Source organism: Petaurus breviceps, unplaced genomic scaffold (assembly GCF_028583685.1).
Source record: "Petaurus breviceps papuanus isolate PSGF00001 unplaced genomic scaffold, PetGlider_PUasm1.0 229, whole genome shotgun sequence".
Classification (NCBI taxonomy): Eukaryota; Metazoa; Chordata; class Mammalia; order Diprotodontia; family Petauridae; genus Petaurus; species Petaurus breviceps.
This window is the reverse complement of record NW_027185903.1, coordinates 38,846,515-38,862,858: the sequence shown is the minus strand read 5'-3', so window position 1 is coordinate 38,862,858 and position 16,344 is coordinate 38,846,515. Positions and strand designations below refer to the sequence as shown.

Genomic DNA, 16,344 nt, shown 5'->3' with positions numbered 1-16,344 from the left:
AGAGAATTTATAAGCTAAATAGATAGACAGGGAACTTATACCAATGAGATAGGTCTTCTGTTATAGTAAAGAAATTCAAATTATATCAGAATATCTTGAGGTCTAATGTCCAGGTTATAGAAACTTCAGGGAGGCAGAAAGATGAAAAGAAAAAAAAATCACATAAGACTTCTATGAAACTAAGAAGTAATTGTGCAAGGAGCAAACACATAAAAAAATTTAAAAATATCATTCTAATTTTCAAGTTCCTTTAAAAATTATTCAAATTGCTTAGAAGAAAGTGATTAAGGTTTGAATATTTCTTTTTTTGTACTCAGATGCTTTCATGTTGTCTCCTCCATTAGACTGTGATTTCCTTGGAAGCAGAAAATAAAGTCTCTTATCTTTCTCTATATTCCTAGTGCTTAGTACAGTACTTGGCATGTAATAGGGGCTTAACAGATGCTATTTAAGAACACCTTAATAAAATATTTCAAGAGATCTAAGATTTTGTTTATAACCTTAATTTTATAAGGTTACATTCATAAGGTTTTCACTGGTAGGTACTCTTTGCACTGTTAAGATTTAAAAGCATCATTTGTTTTGTCTTTTTGTAGGGGTGAAAGGCAGGGCAATTGGGATTAAGTGACTTGCACAAGGTCACACAGCTAGTAAGTGTTAAATGTCTGAGGCTGGATTTGAACTCAGGTCCTCCTGACTCCAGGGCTGGTGCTCTATTCACTGCACCACCTAGCTGCCCCGAGAGCATCATTTAAAACAAATAAAAGCATTTAAAGCTCCCCTTCTATTTTTATAAATATATTAGGATATTGGGATATTTACTTACAGAGAAATTATCAACACCTACAAGTCTACTGCCCCAGTATGAACAAGCACAAAGTTGTGTGCTTATGGTTATGCTATGGTCTTTTTTCTAGGCTAATTTTCCGGGCTCAAAAGCTGATTTTATTAATGAGCAACACTCCTTAAAAGTAATCGGAAGTTTCTACTCTCCATATAAATATTAAAGAAAGGATTAATATTAGAGACATTTATAAAATAGGAAAATGTAGCCCCCTTGTGGATACAGAAAGACAGTTTTATATAAACCCTGTCACTTTCATCCATAAGCAAGATCAATCCAATAAATGTACATCATTTACTCTGGGAAAGGAAGGCTCATTATACAACTGCTGAATAGTTTATCAAGATGTAAATTATTTCCCAGGATGCTGGAATGGATGGAGTCATACATCTGTCAGCCGTAAATTCTACTGCTCAAAGAGACTTTCAGAATGGAGAAGAAGAAAAATAATCTGTTTTTATAAGCTAGTAACTTACTAGAAGGACAAGGGATTTCAAATGACACAATTTTAAAAAAAATTATAATTTCTCCTGTCAGTCCAAGTACACTTTCAAAAATATTTATTTATTTACTTCTAGTTTTTCAACATTCACTTTTATAAGATTTTGAGCTCTAAATTTCCCCTCTCCCTTCCTTCCCCAAAAAGACATGTAATGTGATATAGGGTATACATGTACAATCATATTAAATATATTTCCACATTAGTCATGTTGTAAAAGAAGAATCAAAACCAAAGGGGAAAATCACAAGAAAAAAAATGCAAAAAAACAAAAAAGGGAAAATAGTCTGCTTCGATCTGCATTCAGACTCCATAGTTCTTTCTCTGGATCTGGATAGCATTTTCCTTCATGAATCTTTACTGCATTGCTCAGAAGATCTAACAGGTCTAACAAAGCTGGTCATGGCACAATGTTCCTATACAATGTTCTCCTGGTTCTGCTAACTTCACTCAGCATTAGTTCATGAAAGTCTTTTTAGGTTTTTGTGAAATCCTCCTGCTCACCATTTCTTATGGAACAATAGTATTCCATGAACTTATCCAGCCATTCTGCAATTCATGAGCATCCCCTCAGTTTCCAATTCTTTGCTATCACAAAAAAGTTGCCATAAATATTTTTGCACATGTGGGTCCTTTTCCCTTTGAAAGAAACTTTTAATACCAATAATATTATAATTTTACTTTGGAATATACATTTTCATCTTCCTATCTCTAATTTATTTGCCCTGTGAATAAAGAAAAACGCACTGTGTCAATTTGGCATAGCTTGGTCTTTCAAGGTATTCTTAAATTCTGATCCTTTTAATATTAAATACAAATCAAGGCACCTGAGTCCTGTTCTGAGCTCAGCTATGCTGGGGACCCATAAACCAGTCCCAGTGCTCTTAGTCAGCTTTCACTCTTCCCCTGAGTAAGACAGAGACAGACCCTTGCCAGATTCTGGCTGCCTCCATGTGAAGACTGAGGATTAACAAATGAAACAGGGAGGGGTTAAGCAATTACATGACTGCTTTCAACTACTTGCAAAAATGCTAAAAGCTCAATTTTTAGAATAAGTAGCATGGTAATGACAATATATAATATGATCTGAGATTATGAAAAATAAAAATATTCTTCTGTGCCAACCCCAAATCTTGACCTCTAGCTATATTTTATGGTATCATAGGTTGAGTTCAAAGGGACCTCAGAGGCCATCTAGTCTAAGATTTTCATTTTAAAGAGGGGACAGTTAAATGCCTCACCCAAGGTACCAAGTGGCAAGACTTGAACTCACACTGTCTAACTCCAAATCCAGTGCTGGAAGGAAGTAAAGCATAGCCTTGGAGGGGCTTTTTGTTTTCTTAACTAAATAAATTTATTTATCTATTTTTTTAGTTTTCAACATTCATTTCCACAAGATTTTGAGTTACAAATTTTCTCCCTGTCTCTCCCCCATCCCCCACCCCAAGAGAGCAAGCCTACTTGATAACTCCTTCCCCCAATCTACTCTCTCTTATATCCTCCCCCATCCTCCCTCTAACTTTGTAGTAGGGCAAGATGGATTTCTATACCCCAGTGCCTGTATATCTTATTTCCCAGTTGCATGTAAAAAACAATTTTTAACATTTGTTTTTAAAACTTTGATTTACAGATTCTTTCCCTTCTTCCCTCCTCACCCACTCCCACTGGAAAGGCAAGCAATTCAATATAGGTTGTCCATGTATAGTTACGCAAAATGTTTCCTTGGTAGTTATATTGTTAAAGACTAACTTTATTTCCCTCCATCTTATCCTGACTCCCACTTGTTCTATTCTCTACTTTGACCCTGTCCCTTTTCAAAAGTGTGTGCTTCTAACTACCCTCCCCCCAAACTGCCCTCTCTTCTATCACCCCCCCTTCTCCCCTTCCCTCCTTCTTTCCTATAGTGTAAGATACCCAATTGAGTGTGTATGTAATTCCCTCCTTAAGCCAAATCCAATGAGAGTAAGGTTGACCTATTCCCTTTCACCTTCCTGCTCTTCCCCTCCATTGTAACAGTTTTCTTGGAGGGGCTTCTTGCTGGTAGAAAAAGGGAGAAAGAACCCCTCTCGTTTCCTGTGCCTGCAAAGTTAGCCCTCAGGGTGAGCTGACTGACAGACTTGATAAGGAGGTCGCTTAGCCCATTCCATCTAGGTCGTCCCAGTCCAGACAATGCTTCACATCTCATCCATCTCTACATGAGGTCCATACTGCCACCGGCTCTGTCACACATCGTCCTCTCTCTTGCCATTTCTACTTCTGGAAAGGGCATGTCATTCAGCTACCCTGTGGATCACCATCTTATCCCTAAGACTCCCCACACCCAAATTCCCTTCCCTGCCCATTATTCCCCTAAATGTGTCTCCTCGCTATTAGAGGGCAGTGAACTGTCTCACTATTACATTTATGCTCCTAATGTAGAGCATGGGGACCAGCACATAGGAAGCATTCAATCTCTCCCTTCCTTTGCCCTCATGTAGCTGATGCTTTCATGGGAGGAGATCAGACAGATTGACTGACTGACTTCCAGGTCTGGAAGGAGGCTTTAGGATAGAGAGCTAGAACATGGTATAAGAAAGCCTGGAGAGTACAGCATGGAGAGGAATGCAATCTTTCGTTCTTACATTTAGTATTTCTGAAAAGACAGGACAGAGATATGGGGTAAGATGCTATGGAAACTGATCTCTAATTTCACAGCTGGAGGAAACTTCCAGATGATGAAATTCTCTCCATAAATGCATACTTGTACCTTCTCTGCAAGAGTCTTGGAGAACTGCCTAGGAGCACTGAAATCTGCCCAGGGTCAAACAGCAAGTATATATCAAAGGCAGGATTTGAACTCACATCTTCAGGACTCTGAATCATAAATTTCTCCGTTATACTATGCTATTTTAAAGAACAAAGATAGAAAACATTTTAAAAAGGACACCTTTTTAGAAATATGTATGTCAGGGACGGCCAGGTAGCACATCAAATTAGAGCACCGGCTCCAGTGTCAGGGCGACCTGGGGATCGAATCCAGGCTCTGACACTTAGCACCCACCCAGAAACACCTGGCCGTGTCACCTTGAGCAAGTTACTTAACCCCAATTGCTTTAAAAAATAAAAAAAAGGAAAAGAAATATGTATGTCCTTGGCCTCAAGGGCCTCAAGACCCTCTAGGTCCTCAAGTGCAGCCATCAGATGGAATCCAAACTTCACAGAACATTTGGATTCTGTCCAAGGGCCATACTTGAGGGCCTAGAGGGCCACACGTGGCCTCAAGCCTGCAGGTTCCCCACCCCTCACCTACAGAGATTCAGAAATGTATCAAGGAATCAGGAAGGTTGCCCAAAATCTAATGGCTTTCATATTTCCCAAGGTAAAAATTAAATCTATGCTCAGTCTTAAGACATTCTGATGAAAACTTATTATAAGACATACAACATTCAGTATGTATGAGGAATTTTTATTCTCAAAATATTCAAAAAGAGGCAAAGAAATCAAATGTTTGAGAAAATCATGAAAATTATAAAAATTATGGAATTATAGAAAAACAACTGTGAAAATATCAATAACTACTGACCCATATTCCTATACTCTTATCTCATATATAAAAACTTTATGAAAATAACTGATGCTTATGCATCTACAATTTGGTGATGGTATAAAAAGGAAAGAGGCAAGCTTTAGTGAATAATAGTCTTCAGCAGTCTACCTCTTTACAGGAAAAAAAATGACTCAAGAGTGTAAAGGACAGATTTCATGATGGTGATTGTTGAATGACTACAAAACAGCATTTGAGAAAAATGCTACTTTAAGGTTTCCTCTCTTACACGGTGTCTACCACAAATGTCAACATCATCTAAGATTCCTTAAAAGGTGTAATAAGAGATAGATCAAGTCAGGTATAAAATAGTGATATGTATGTTAGTCATTGAGCATGAGGGAAACATGGAAAACATAACCCACAAGTCTCTTCCTACTTCAGCCCATCCTTCTCTAGGCTGTCAAAGTGACCTTCCCAAAGTGCAGGTGTGGCCGTGTCACTCCACCCAATCTCTACCACCCTACCATTAAACAAATTCCAATGGTTCTCTATCATCTTCCCTATGGCAGCCCTTGAAAACCTCCTTTCCCCCACCTCTCCAGTCTTACGCCTTATGCCCTTCCCTTTCCCACTCTTACACATTTAATCTAAGATCCAGTGACATTAGCCCCCCTTGTTCTTCCTCAAATAAGACACTCTATCTCCAGCCTGGGGATTTTCACTGGCTGTCCCCCATCCCTGAAATTCTCTCCCGTCTCCTCTCTACATCCTGGCTTCCTCAAGTCCCAGTTAAGACCTCACCTTCTACTGGAAGCCTCTCCTGATCTCCCTTAATTCTAGTTGCTTTCCCTCTATTGATTATTTTCAATTTATCCTGCATGGAGCTTGTGTGTACATAATGCTTACTGACTTAATTGACTAGTCACAATGTCAAAGCTATGGAGAGGTCAAGAAGAATGATTTATTCTGCTTGTTGGTATTTTGAATTTTCCATGGGAAAAAATTAAAGAGAGGAACAAACAAACATGGTCTAACTTTTTCAACAGAAGAAACTCAGAATAATTTACTGAGAAACTAATTCCAATGATCACATCCTACATGCACATTCATATAAGTTTATTTAAAACACTCAAATTCACTGCTTTTCCTCATCATCCCTGTACAGACGACATTCAGAGCCAGAGATTTCACCAGATAGAGTACTGGGCCTGGAGTAAGGATGAGACAATTCTTAGTACTGGCTCACTTTAAGTTGTTTTGGAGAATTTCTCTGCTGCCTCCCCACCCCCCATCCTGAATCAAAAAAACTTTCAATCAGCACTATGGATGTTAGTCGATTAAAAACTCTTGACCTGCATCAACCCTGTCTCCATCCAGAAGTTATAGTAGGCGAGGGATAAAAGAGATAATGAGAAAGCATCTTGAAATCTAGAAAGCATGATTCTATCCAAAAGGGAAATAGCATACAAGCAAAATGAGGAATAGAAAAGCATTCCACAGATAAAACATCTGTGCATCCATTGCTTTTTTCTCAGTAGAATATTAGCACCTGGATGGCAGGGATTATTCTGGGGTTTTTTTTGGTTGAATCCCCAGTGACTAGCACACAGTAGGAGATCAATAAGTTCTTGTTGAACTGTTAAATTCCAGTGTTTCCTATTAACCCAGTTCTAGCACCTATCCAGAATTATACATACAGCAGTTCTATTCCCATTATGAATGGGAGACACAGGAGACAAATTAGCACGATTTCTATTCTATTAATCTAGATCTTGACCTGGGAGCCTGCTAATTGTATGCATGGGACACATAACTAGAAGGCTATAGAATACCATCAAGTATAGGAAAGACATTCTTCGATCCAAAGAAACATTTAAAGAGGTAGTCATTTTATATCATATACTTCAGGGAAATCCTTCCCTGGATTTCCCCTCCCCGCCAAAAAAGTGCAGGCCATATGCCTTACATAGACTTTGGTGCAAAAGGATTCACTTTGTGAAAAGTCCAAAAGCCTTGACACAAGAGCATTTTAGTAGAATGGAATTGTAATTTATTCCACCACCGTCTATGATTGTTGTTGTAGCTCAGTAATTTCTGACTACTTGTGACCCCATTTTGGGTTTTCTTGGCAAAGATACTGGAGTGGTTTGCCATTTCCTTCTCCAACTCATTTGACAGATGAGGAAACTGAGGCAGTTATGTGACCTGCCCAGAGTCACACAGCTAGGAAGTGTCTGAGGTCAGATGAGTCTCCCTGACTCCACACCCAGCACTCTTCACCACGCTGCCCTTGACAAGAAGACAGCAAAATACAATAAGTGCTATTATAACAGAGATACAAACTGTTACTTGGCTTCAGAAGAGGGACATAATCCATCATTTTCTCACTTAAAACCTCCAACTGGTTCTAGAAACAAGCTTATGACAAGTCTGATTAATTTCCCCCAGACCAGCTGAAAGTCAACATAAAATAATCATTATCCAGCTTCTTTCCAACCCACGATGACAGAATCATGATGTTAGAAGGGGACATAAATAGGTCATCTTCCCACCCCCTTACTCAAAGTAAAGATCCCCTCTTCATTTCCAACAAGCAGACGCACAGGCTCAAAAGCTGTCTGTCCTTCCTCAAGCTCCCACCTCCCTCAAAGCCGATGATCCAGCTTCCTTCTTTCCTGAGAAGACTGAGATCATCTGTCTCGAGCTGCTTCAATGCCCCTCCTCTACATTTTAAAGACGACTCAGAAGCATGCTTCATTCCTTCCTATATTAACAACCTACCTCCTATATGTAGAGCACTGTGCTAGGCACTGGGGGAGACATGAAGGCCTGCTCTCATAGAAATTAAAATATGTAACATACAAACATGGACCACAGATTTAGAGTGTGAAGGGAGATATTTTACAGACTACCTTTTCCAAGCCCCTCATTTTATGGATAAGGAAACTGAATCTCAGAAAGGTTGAATGACTTAGCTAGAATTACACAGCTATTAAGCATCTGAAACAGGATTCACACTCAGGCCTTCCTGACTCTAAGTCCAACACACTGCATTGTTATGAAATTACTACATGATAAGTTCATAACTTTGAAACATGCATGCTTATATTTACATTTTTAAAAACCGACCAGATGAGAGAGCAGAGGTAGTAAACTCACTGCCCTGTCACTTGTGAGTGGGTCCCCTGAACCAGATAAAAATGTAACTGGGAAATGTTTAACAAAATAAAAATTCAATACAACACAGATTGTAATGTTCATTTGTGGTTTTCTAAGTCAATATGGGCAGTTAGTTGGCATAGGGAAGAGTGCCAGACCTGGGGTCAGGAAGACTGACTGAGGTAAAATCTGGCCTCAGACACTTCCTAGCTGTGTGACCCTGGCTAAATCACTTGCCCCTGTCTGCCTCAGTTTCCTCTTTTGTAAAATAAACTGGAGAAGGAAATGGCCAACCACTCTAGTCTCTCTGCCAAGAAAACTTCAAATGGGGTCACAGTCAAACTCAAATGAAAAACAACTGAACAACAACAAATGTATTGCATTTTTATTTATTTTGTTAAATATTTCCCAATTACATTTTAATCTGGTTAGGTACTAGCCTAATGCTATTTCTGACATCCTGGTGCCAAGCAGCTCTAAGCTTTGGAAAAGAGACTGACTTCCCCTGACAAAAGGAATTTTCTCACCATGTTATCCCTGCAGTAATGGAGTCACAGGTCTGGTTCCTTTTCCTATTGCTAATTTTAGGAAATAAGAGCAAAATTCAAACCTTCCTGCAAATCCATTCAAGACCTGTTATTTCCTACTCCCTTTAAGATCTAAACTTAACATTGTTAAATGCAGTCAAATATTGATTGGTTGTGTTACTGGATGTGTGCATTAGCTCAGATCATTTAAAACTGTCACTCCAAAAGCTATCTGAGATGCCTTCTATTATCTCTATAGGCTTTTTAACTTTGCTCATCATGGGCTTCAGTGGCCTAGCTTGTAATCCTCAGTCGTATGCTGGTGGGGAGTTGGGAAGATGGCATGCTGGGCAATATGGGAGACAAACATTTTACCAAGTAACTGACAAAACAATGTGGATAACTACATACATAGGAGATGACTTATCTGTGACATAAAGGAATATACACGTCCTAGACTCATCTGCCCACACTAGCTGTATATTGTGCTGTATACTGAATTCTAAGACAAAACCAAGAGGTAACTTCACAGCTTTTGGCAAGAGTTGGCCACTGACCACAAAAGGCTGCCTTTTATTTCCCTCAAAGCACAACCCAAAGAGCAAATTTCAAAAACGAAAGTACCGTACGTTCAATTTTTAAGAAAATAAATGGACAGTGAGGCTTGTCTGTAAAAAGTACTGAAGAGAATGGCCTCTCGGGAGGACAAGGACAAAGACAGCAGAGTGGGGAGGTGCAGAAAGAGGAGGAAGAGAGGGCAGAAAGGAAGGAAGCAAGGACAGGACACTGGGAAGAGTAGCATGAGAAGAGGGAAAGCTTCTTACCCTTTATGTGAATCCTCTGGCAGTCTGGTGATGCCTATGGACCCCTTGGACCCTTTCTCAGAAGAATGTTTTTAAATGGTTGAAGGACATGCTAAATTTCAGTTAGTGGTTAATGAAAATCAAGATGTTTTTCCATGTAAGCTCACAGACACCTACCCTCCCCCCCAAATCTGACAACTATGAAAGGATTAGTTAGTTGTTTGCTGTTTCCTGAAGATGATGATGGTGAAGCAATCAGGGTTAAGTGACTTGTCTAGAGTCACACAGTATCTGAGGCCATATTTGAACTCAGGTCCTCCTGATTACAGGGGTAGTGCTCTATCCATCGAACCACCTAGTTTTCAAAGTTCTACATCATTCTAACCATTTTTCAGAGATGGATAGAATTTTTAGATTCTTCTTATGTCAGAAAAACTACTGATCATAGAAAAAAAGTCCAAATTCCTTGGCCTGACACTCATGGACAGTAAGTTATAAAAGAAGAATGGTGGATGAGGAGTCACAGGATCTGAGTTCTAATCAGAGGTGTGCTGGTAAATTTTAACAACCAGCTATCTGGGGGGGAAATGTAAGCATGACATGCCTTTAAGCTTAATCCACATTATTAACATTTTCTCCATCAGGATATAAAGTCTGGGTGATCAATAAAACAATAACTCAAGCCCTGATGTGTAGCATTTGCCAATTTTTGAGGTGTAAATGCACGTACTGAAAAGTTAATAACTGACTTTCACAAACTGGTTCAGCCTGGCTCAGCACACCCTAGGTCTACTTCTGCATATTAGCAAGCACCCTAGCACACCCAGGATGGCCTACTAGTACAGGTTCTTTAATCTTCTTTGCTAAAGTAAAGACTACTTTCAAAGGGGTCAACAATCTTACTTTAGTTACAGATAAGTAGAAAATACAAGCAGAGAAATCAGCACAGAGATTCAACGCACAGGGCTCCTATTGTCTGAACTAAGTAATATAATCCGTGCGTACACCACTGGACTGGGAGACCACAAACCTCTGAGTAGTTGGGGGGTTGACGGGCTTTTGACAAACAGCTACTCAGAGTCCCACCCAGGGAATCAAAAGGTCCTTCTCAAGAGCAAACTCCCAAGTAAAACACCAACTTCACAGTATACATGGTTTTCAATAGGCTCAGAGCCAGAAGGCATCACAAGCCCTTGTGACTCAGGCTAATTAGCTTAGTAATTTCACACCTTAGCAAAGATGTGAAAGCCTCCTGTAAGCCAGCTCCTCCTCAGACAAGTTTCTCCCCTAATGGGCTCTATGTGACTCAGGATGTATCACAGGTGTGACTGAAATACCTATGTATAACTATGACTTGGGAACATGGCTCCTGTTCCAAGGGAAAACCAGACACATGTGGTCACACAGGCCTATTAATGGACAGGGAAGATCTTCCTATTCCATTAACATTACAGCCTCTGTATACTGTATGTATATGTATGTGTATATATATATATATATATACATATATATATATATGTACTGTGTTACTGTATAGCCTTTGGAATGTTGATTTACCTTTCTACTTCAAATTTTAAAGAGTAAGAGTATTGACTTTGATGACCTCTAAATGCCTTTCAGCTGTGTAATGGGCAGGCCGGACTTGAAGTAGTACTCAGTTTTAATTTGGAATTGGAATGAAAGAAGACACGCATTGTCAGTCATTCAATGATTATAACAAAAAGAGGTTAACCTAGCCAAAACACAGAAAGGATATTCAACAGGGATACTGTAGTGCTTAGCTTTTGTGGATGAGTGTGGTCAGCAGGGCAGGGTGATAATTAGATATGTCCACCAAATCTGAAGGACCCTCACGCCACATGGGGGTGGGGGTGGGGATGGGTTATGCCTTTAGGTAACCAGGAAGTCATGTCAATATGGCCAAAAGCCAACAAGAATCATCATTAAGGGAGATACAGCTTTTGAATCTCCCAAACCAATCAAGCCCCAGTGACAGCTTTGTTGCCTTTCAGGGAAAACTTGCCTAATTCATGCTTTGAAGGGAGAAGGAAATCCTGGTAGAGTGGTCCTACCACAAGCTCTAAAATCCTACGTCCCCTCATCAATCTGGTCCCAACTGCCCTTTTCAAGGTTTCTTTCTCATACTTTTCTATAAAAACCCTCTGTACCAGTCAAACTGACGTATTACTGTTTATTCCCTAAACATACTTGTCATGTTTGTTTGCTTTTCCCTTGTTACTGTTCAGTTATTTTAGTTATGTCCAACTCTTCATGACCCCACTTGGGGTATTCTCGGCAAAGATCCTAGAGTGGTTTGCCATTTCCTTCTCCAGCTCATTTTACAGATGAGGGATTGAGGCAAACAGGCTGAAGTGATTTGCCCAGGGCTGCACTGCTAGTAAGTGTCTGAGTTCAGATCTGAACTCAAGTCTTCCTGACTGTAGGCCCAGCACTGTAGGTTACACAGCACCACCTAGCTGCCCTTCATTATCGTGCCTAGTGCATTTTCTTCTGCTATTCCTTCTTTCTGAATTCTATCCATCCTTCAAGGTAAAGCTCAAATCCCACTTCCTTCATGAAACCTGTCCAGCCCACCCAGTCAGAGGGCAGTGATTCCTCTTGCCTTCAAATACTTACAGTACAACGTACATTTTCTTTACCAATCACTTAACTTTCTCTTCTGTTGCAATTGGTCACACTAGGCTGTCATCCCCTTGATAGCAGGGCCTATGTCTTCTACTTTTCTCCCTTCCCCACACTGCCTAGCTGCGTGTCTCCACAGGTATGAGGCACTCAGGAAATACTTGCAGACTGATATTATCGTTTTTATGACAACTATACATGTTCCCAAGTCATGTTCACTATTAATAAATATTTACAAAGAAAACCAAGTTAGGAGCCCTAGAGTTTATATTAAAAAATCAAAAGCATAGCATACTTACCTGCAATATTTTATTGGCCACTATGACTGGAGCCTTATCATTTATTGGTTGAACCAACACAAAGAGAGTTTGGGGCAAACTTTGTTTCCCAAGTTCTGTGTTATTCACAAAGACTGTAAAACTGTCAAGTAGTTCTTCACTGCCATCATGAACATAGTAAATTAATTCTTTTTCCACCTAAGACAAAAAAAATAAGCCAAATATTTAAGGGAATATTTTTTTAAAAAGCTAAAAGCCCCTGGTTTGATTTTGTTGGGGCTTTTTTTGCTTCTCTCCAAAACATAGAAACCCCTTCATCCCCACCAGGATTTCCTAAATCAAGTTTAACTTGTAATAATAGGCTGTGTGTATGTTTTCTGAAAAAACACTGGGCCCCAGACACACAAGAAAGCATAAGGACTACCTTTTCTCTACAAAAAAAAATGTTTTAAAAGACTAGAAAATATGGTGTAGTAGAGAGAGAATTAGGCAGAAAATCTGGAAGGCAGTGCCCATGTCCCAGGTCTGCTACCAAATAGCTGCATGACCATGGGCAAGTCAAAACCAAGCCATGTCTCTGGGCTACAGTGTCTTCATCTGTCAAACGAGGTTAGCCTAGAATTATAGAGCTTTGGAATTTAGAGTTCGTTTAGTTTAAACTTCCCTTCTAATTTTCTTCTTATAAAATATAAATTCATTAACTGACCTGAACATTTTCATATAAAAAGACTAGAAAGTGAGGACTAAACATGAAATTACAAATCAACTCCATATAGCCCTTAGATTTTTTAATACACATTAAACAAAATGTGGTAGTAACAACACTGCTCTGCTTGTCTGTGTTCCCCTCCGAACCCCATTTTTATTTCCTCTGTGAGTTAAAAATGTTTCATCAACACCATTTTCTTTTCATTCCTATTCGTTTCTATTTCTACCTCCCCTACTCAGTCTTCCTAAGGTCCCCCCTCACTCACTGAAATAAAAGCAAGCACAGTAGTGGTGGGCCCCTAGGCAAGTCACTTAACCTCTATTTCCTCAGTTTCCTCAAATGTAAAAATGATAATACCAGAACATACTTCGCCGTGTTGTTGTGAGAATCAAATGAAATCATATTTGTAAAGTGCTTAGCACATACAGTGTATAGTACACAGTAGGCTCTATATAAATGCTTATTCCTTCCCCCTTCCTCTTTCAGCAATAGCTTCAGCTTTAAAACAACCATTGACAGAGAGCCCCCTGCTTTGTGACACAGTTTATTCAATTCTAGTTAGCTTTTAACTGTTAGAAAGGGTTTTAGTTTTTATTTTTTTTTATCATGGTAGCACAGTATATAGAGAGCCAGACCCAGAGTCAAGAAGATTCATCTTCCTGAGTTCAAATCTGACCTCAGACACTTACTAGTTGTGTGACCCTGGGCAAGTCACTTAATGCTGTTTGCCTCAGTTTCCTCATCTGTAAAATGAGCTGGAGAAAGAAAGGGCAAACCACTCTCGTGTCTTTGCCAAGAAAATCCCAGATGGGGGCACAAAGAGTCAGACATGACTGAAATAACTGAACAACAAATGCTGAAATCTTCTCCCTTTAAGAATGGTTTCAGGAAAACCTGGGAAAACTTTTAGGAACTGCTGCAAAGCACAGTAAGCAGAAGCAGAACTGTATCCTAACAGCAACACTGTAAATGTAATCTCCTGTGAAAGACTGAGTAACTCTGATGAATACAATGATCTACCAAAAGTCCAAAGAATTCATGATGCCCAAGTTGGACACCTCTGCTCTAGATGGGGCTGGACCAGCTCAGAATATAGTGAGATTATTACATCTCTGATCAAAAGTCACATTTTAAGCCACTGATAAATGATCATTTAGACTTAAGAAAATGATGACAGCACATGAAATTACAAATCTACATTAAATATAATGTGGTAGTAACAACACTTCCATGCTTATCTGTGTTCCCCTTTAAATCCCATGTGTATATCCTCTGTGTATTTTTTAAATGTTTTGTCAATACTCTTTTTTTTTTTAAACATTCACAGCAGGCTACTGCCTGATATTTAGCCTGTGGTCAGTAAAAATGCCACAGCTACCAAACCAAGCTTTCTACATCCTGTATTTGCGCAACTGGCTTTTGGAACTAAAACGCACAACTTAAGATTTTTATCTCTACTAAATTTTATCTTGAGAGATAGCATGGCATAATGTGGAAAAAGTCAGTCTTAGAATCAGAAATATCCAGGTTCAAGTCCTACCCCTGACACACAGTTGGTGCCTGACTGCAGGCAGGCTACCTAGCCTCTTAATGCCCTAGGCTACTCTCCAAAACCCTAACTGGAAGGCCTGTTGCTGATCCTTCGTGGAGGAAGAAGCTTCAACAGCAGAAATTCCTGAACACCAAGTCCAGACTAAAAAAATATATAGCTATACATGATAATATATAATATATGAATATAAACATATTAAGCATATAAGTCTATTAAATATTACAAATATATAATTATGAAATCGATTAAATTAATATAAATATATTAAATAATAAATTTATGTATATATATATATATATATATATATACACCCTAGGATGTCTATCTGCATATATATGTAAACATTGGCAGATCTAGTCCACTTTCATATTCATCTGGTGTCCCATTTCCACTAACCAAGCTTCGAGGATTGATCTCATTCTAAGGTCTCTGAAGATGTGTTTTCTCCAGAACTTTCTTTTGGCTGTTTTTTGAGTCAATACTACTCCTCTCTAATGTTTTGCAAATGCATTTGTATCTAAAAAAGTTATATTTTGATCTTTTGTTATCCTATCCTATCAAAATCCAAAATAACATCAATGTGTGACATCTATAAATCTGCTAAATGCTCTTTCTAGACCTTTACTTATGTCAATGATTAAAAAAAAACCCAACGTCAAAAACAGAACTCCAATGATTTGTGCTTTCAGCCCCTTCACAGTCCCAGAATTTGATAGGCTGACAAAGCGTCTATCTAAGCCAGCTAAAGTTGCTAGTGTTTAAAGAAGGTCGAGTCACATTCCTTGAGGATTTGCTTGTTTTCATTAAAATAGTTGACACAGTTCAACAACTCTAGCTCCTATATGTCTATCATTCGTGTTCAAGTTACTTCCTTTGACTCAAATTATTTGTTTCCAAGAGTATTTATACACACACCCACACAATGAAATATATATATGAAGTCCCAGAAGGAAAATGTTGCTTCTACAGAAGTATTATATAAATTCATTTGGGGGGAGAAAATGTGCTTCATGAAGAAAAAAATCTGGTTTCCCAATTCAATGTCCCTCCCCACCCTTTTTCAATATAATCTGTATCCTATCCATTGTTCTAGGACCTATTCAAATCCCAGGATTTTCAGGAAGCCTTCCCTCTTTGCACCTAGCCATAGACAGTTTCTCCCTCATTCTGAATTCTCAGAGTACCCTATACTTCAATTAATTATTTGTTGTATTCTATTTGGTATTTTGGTTGTATATACCTTTTATCTCCCATGCTAGATTTTAAGTTCCTTGAGGCCTACCGAAGTTCTTAGGAGACAGAAGGCACTAATTCATTAATAGTAACTGAATTATTAAAGTGAAGTTATACTTGCCAAAATGTTTCTTTTAACCAATGGAAAGTAAAGTAACCTAGCCCAGAAGTTTTATCAAAACCAAGGAAAACTCTAGGTAATCAATATCAAAATCTTTACAACTGTTTCCTGTCCAGATCTGCCAACAATTCTTTTCAACAAAAGGGGGGCAGCCAGAGCCTCCCCTGTTCCAATTCTCTGAAAGTACATCCAGTAAGATTCCTAGGGTCACTTGAATCACTGAAATTGGAGCTATGGATGCTTTAAAACCTAGATATTAATGGCAGCTCCTACAGAAGAAGAGAGAGGGATGAGATTGGAAACAGGAGTAATTAATAGTACTCCTATTTGTTACTAGGACCTGTTGTTCAGTCACATGTAACTTAGACCTCATTTGGGGTTTTCTTGGAAAAGATACTGAAATGGTTTTGCCATTTTTCTCCTCCAGCTCATTTTAAAGATGAGGAGACT

At 38.9% G+C, this 16,344-nt stretch overlaps 1 protein-coding gene across 2 annotated transcripts in view; it reads right to left on the bottom strand.

The window, feature by feature from the left end:
* Positions 1-16,344, bottom strand: part of LOC138167536 (chondroitin sulfate proteoglycan 4-like) — a 112,512-nt gene that overhangs the window by 49,183 nt on the left and 46,985 nt on the right. For both annotated transcript variants that reach the window (XM_069096518.1, XM_069096520.1), the window contains exon 5: positions 12,301-12,477. In XM_069096518.1, coding sequence (XP_068952619.1) covers positions 12,301-12,477 — 177 coding nt within the window. The remainder of the gene's footprint in view (positions 1-12,300; positions 12,478-16,344) is intronic.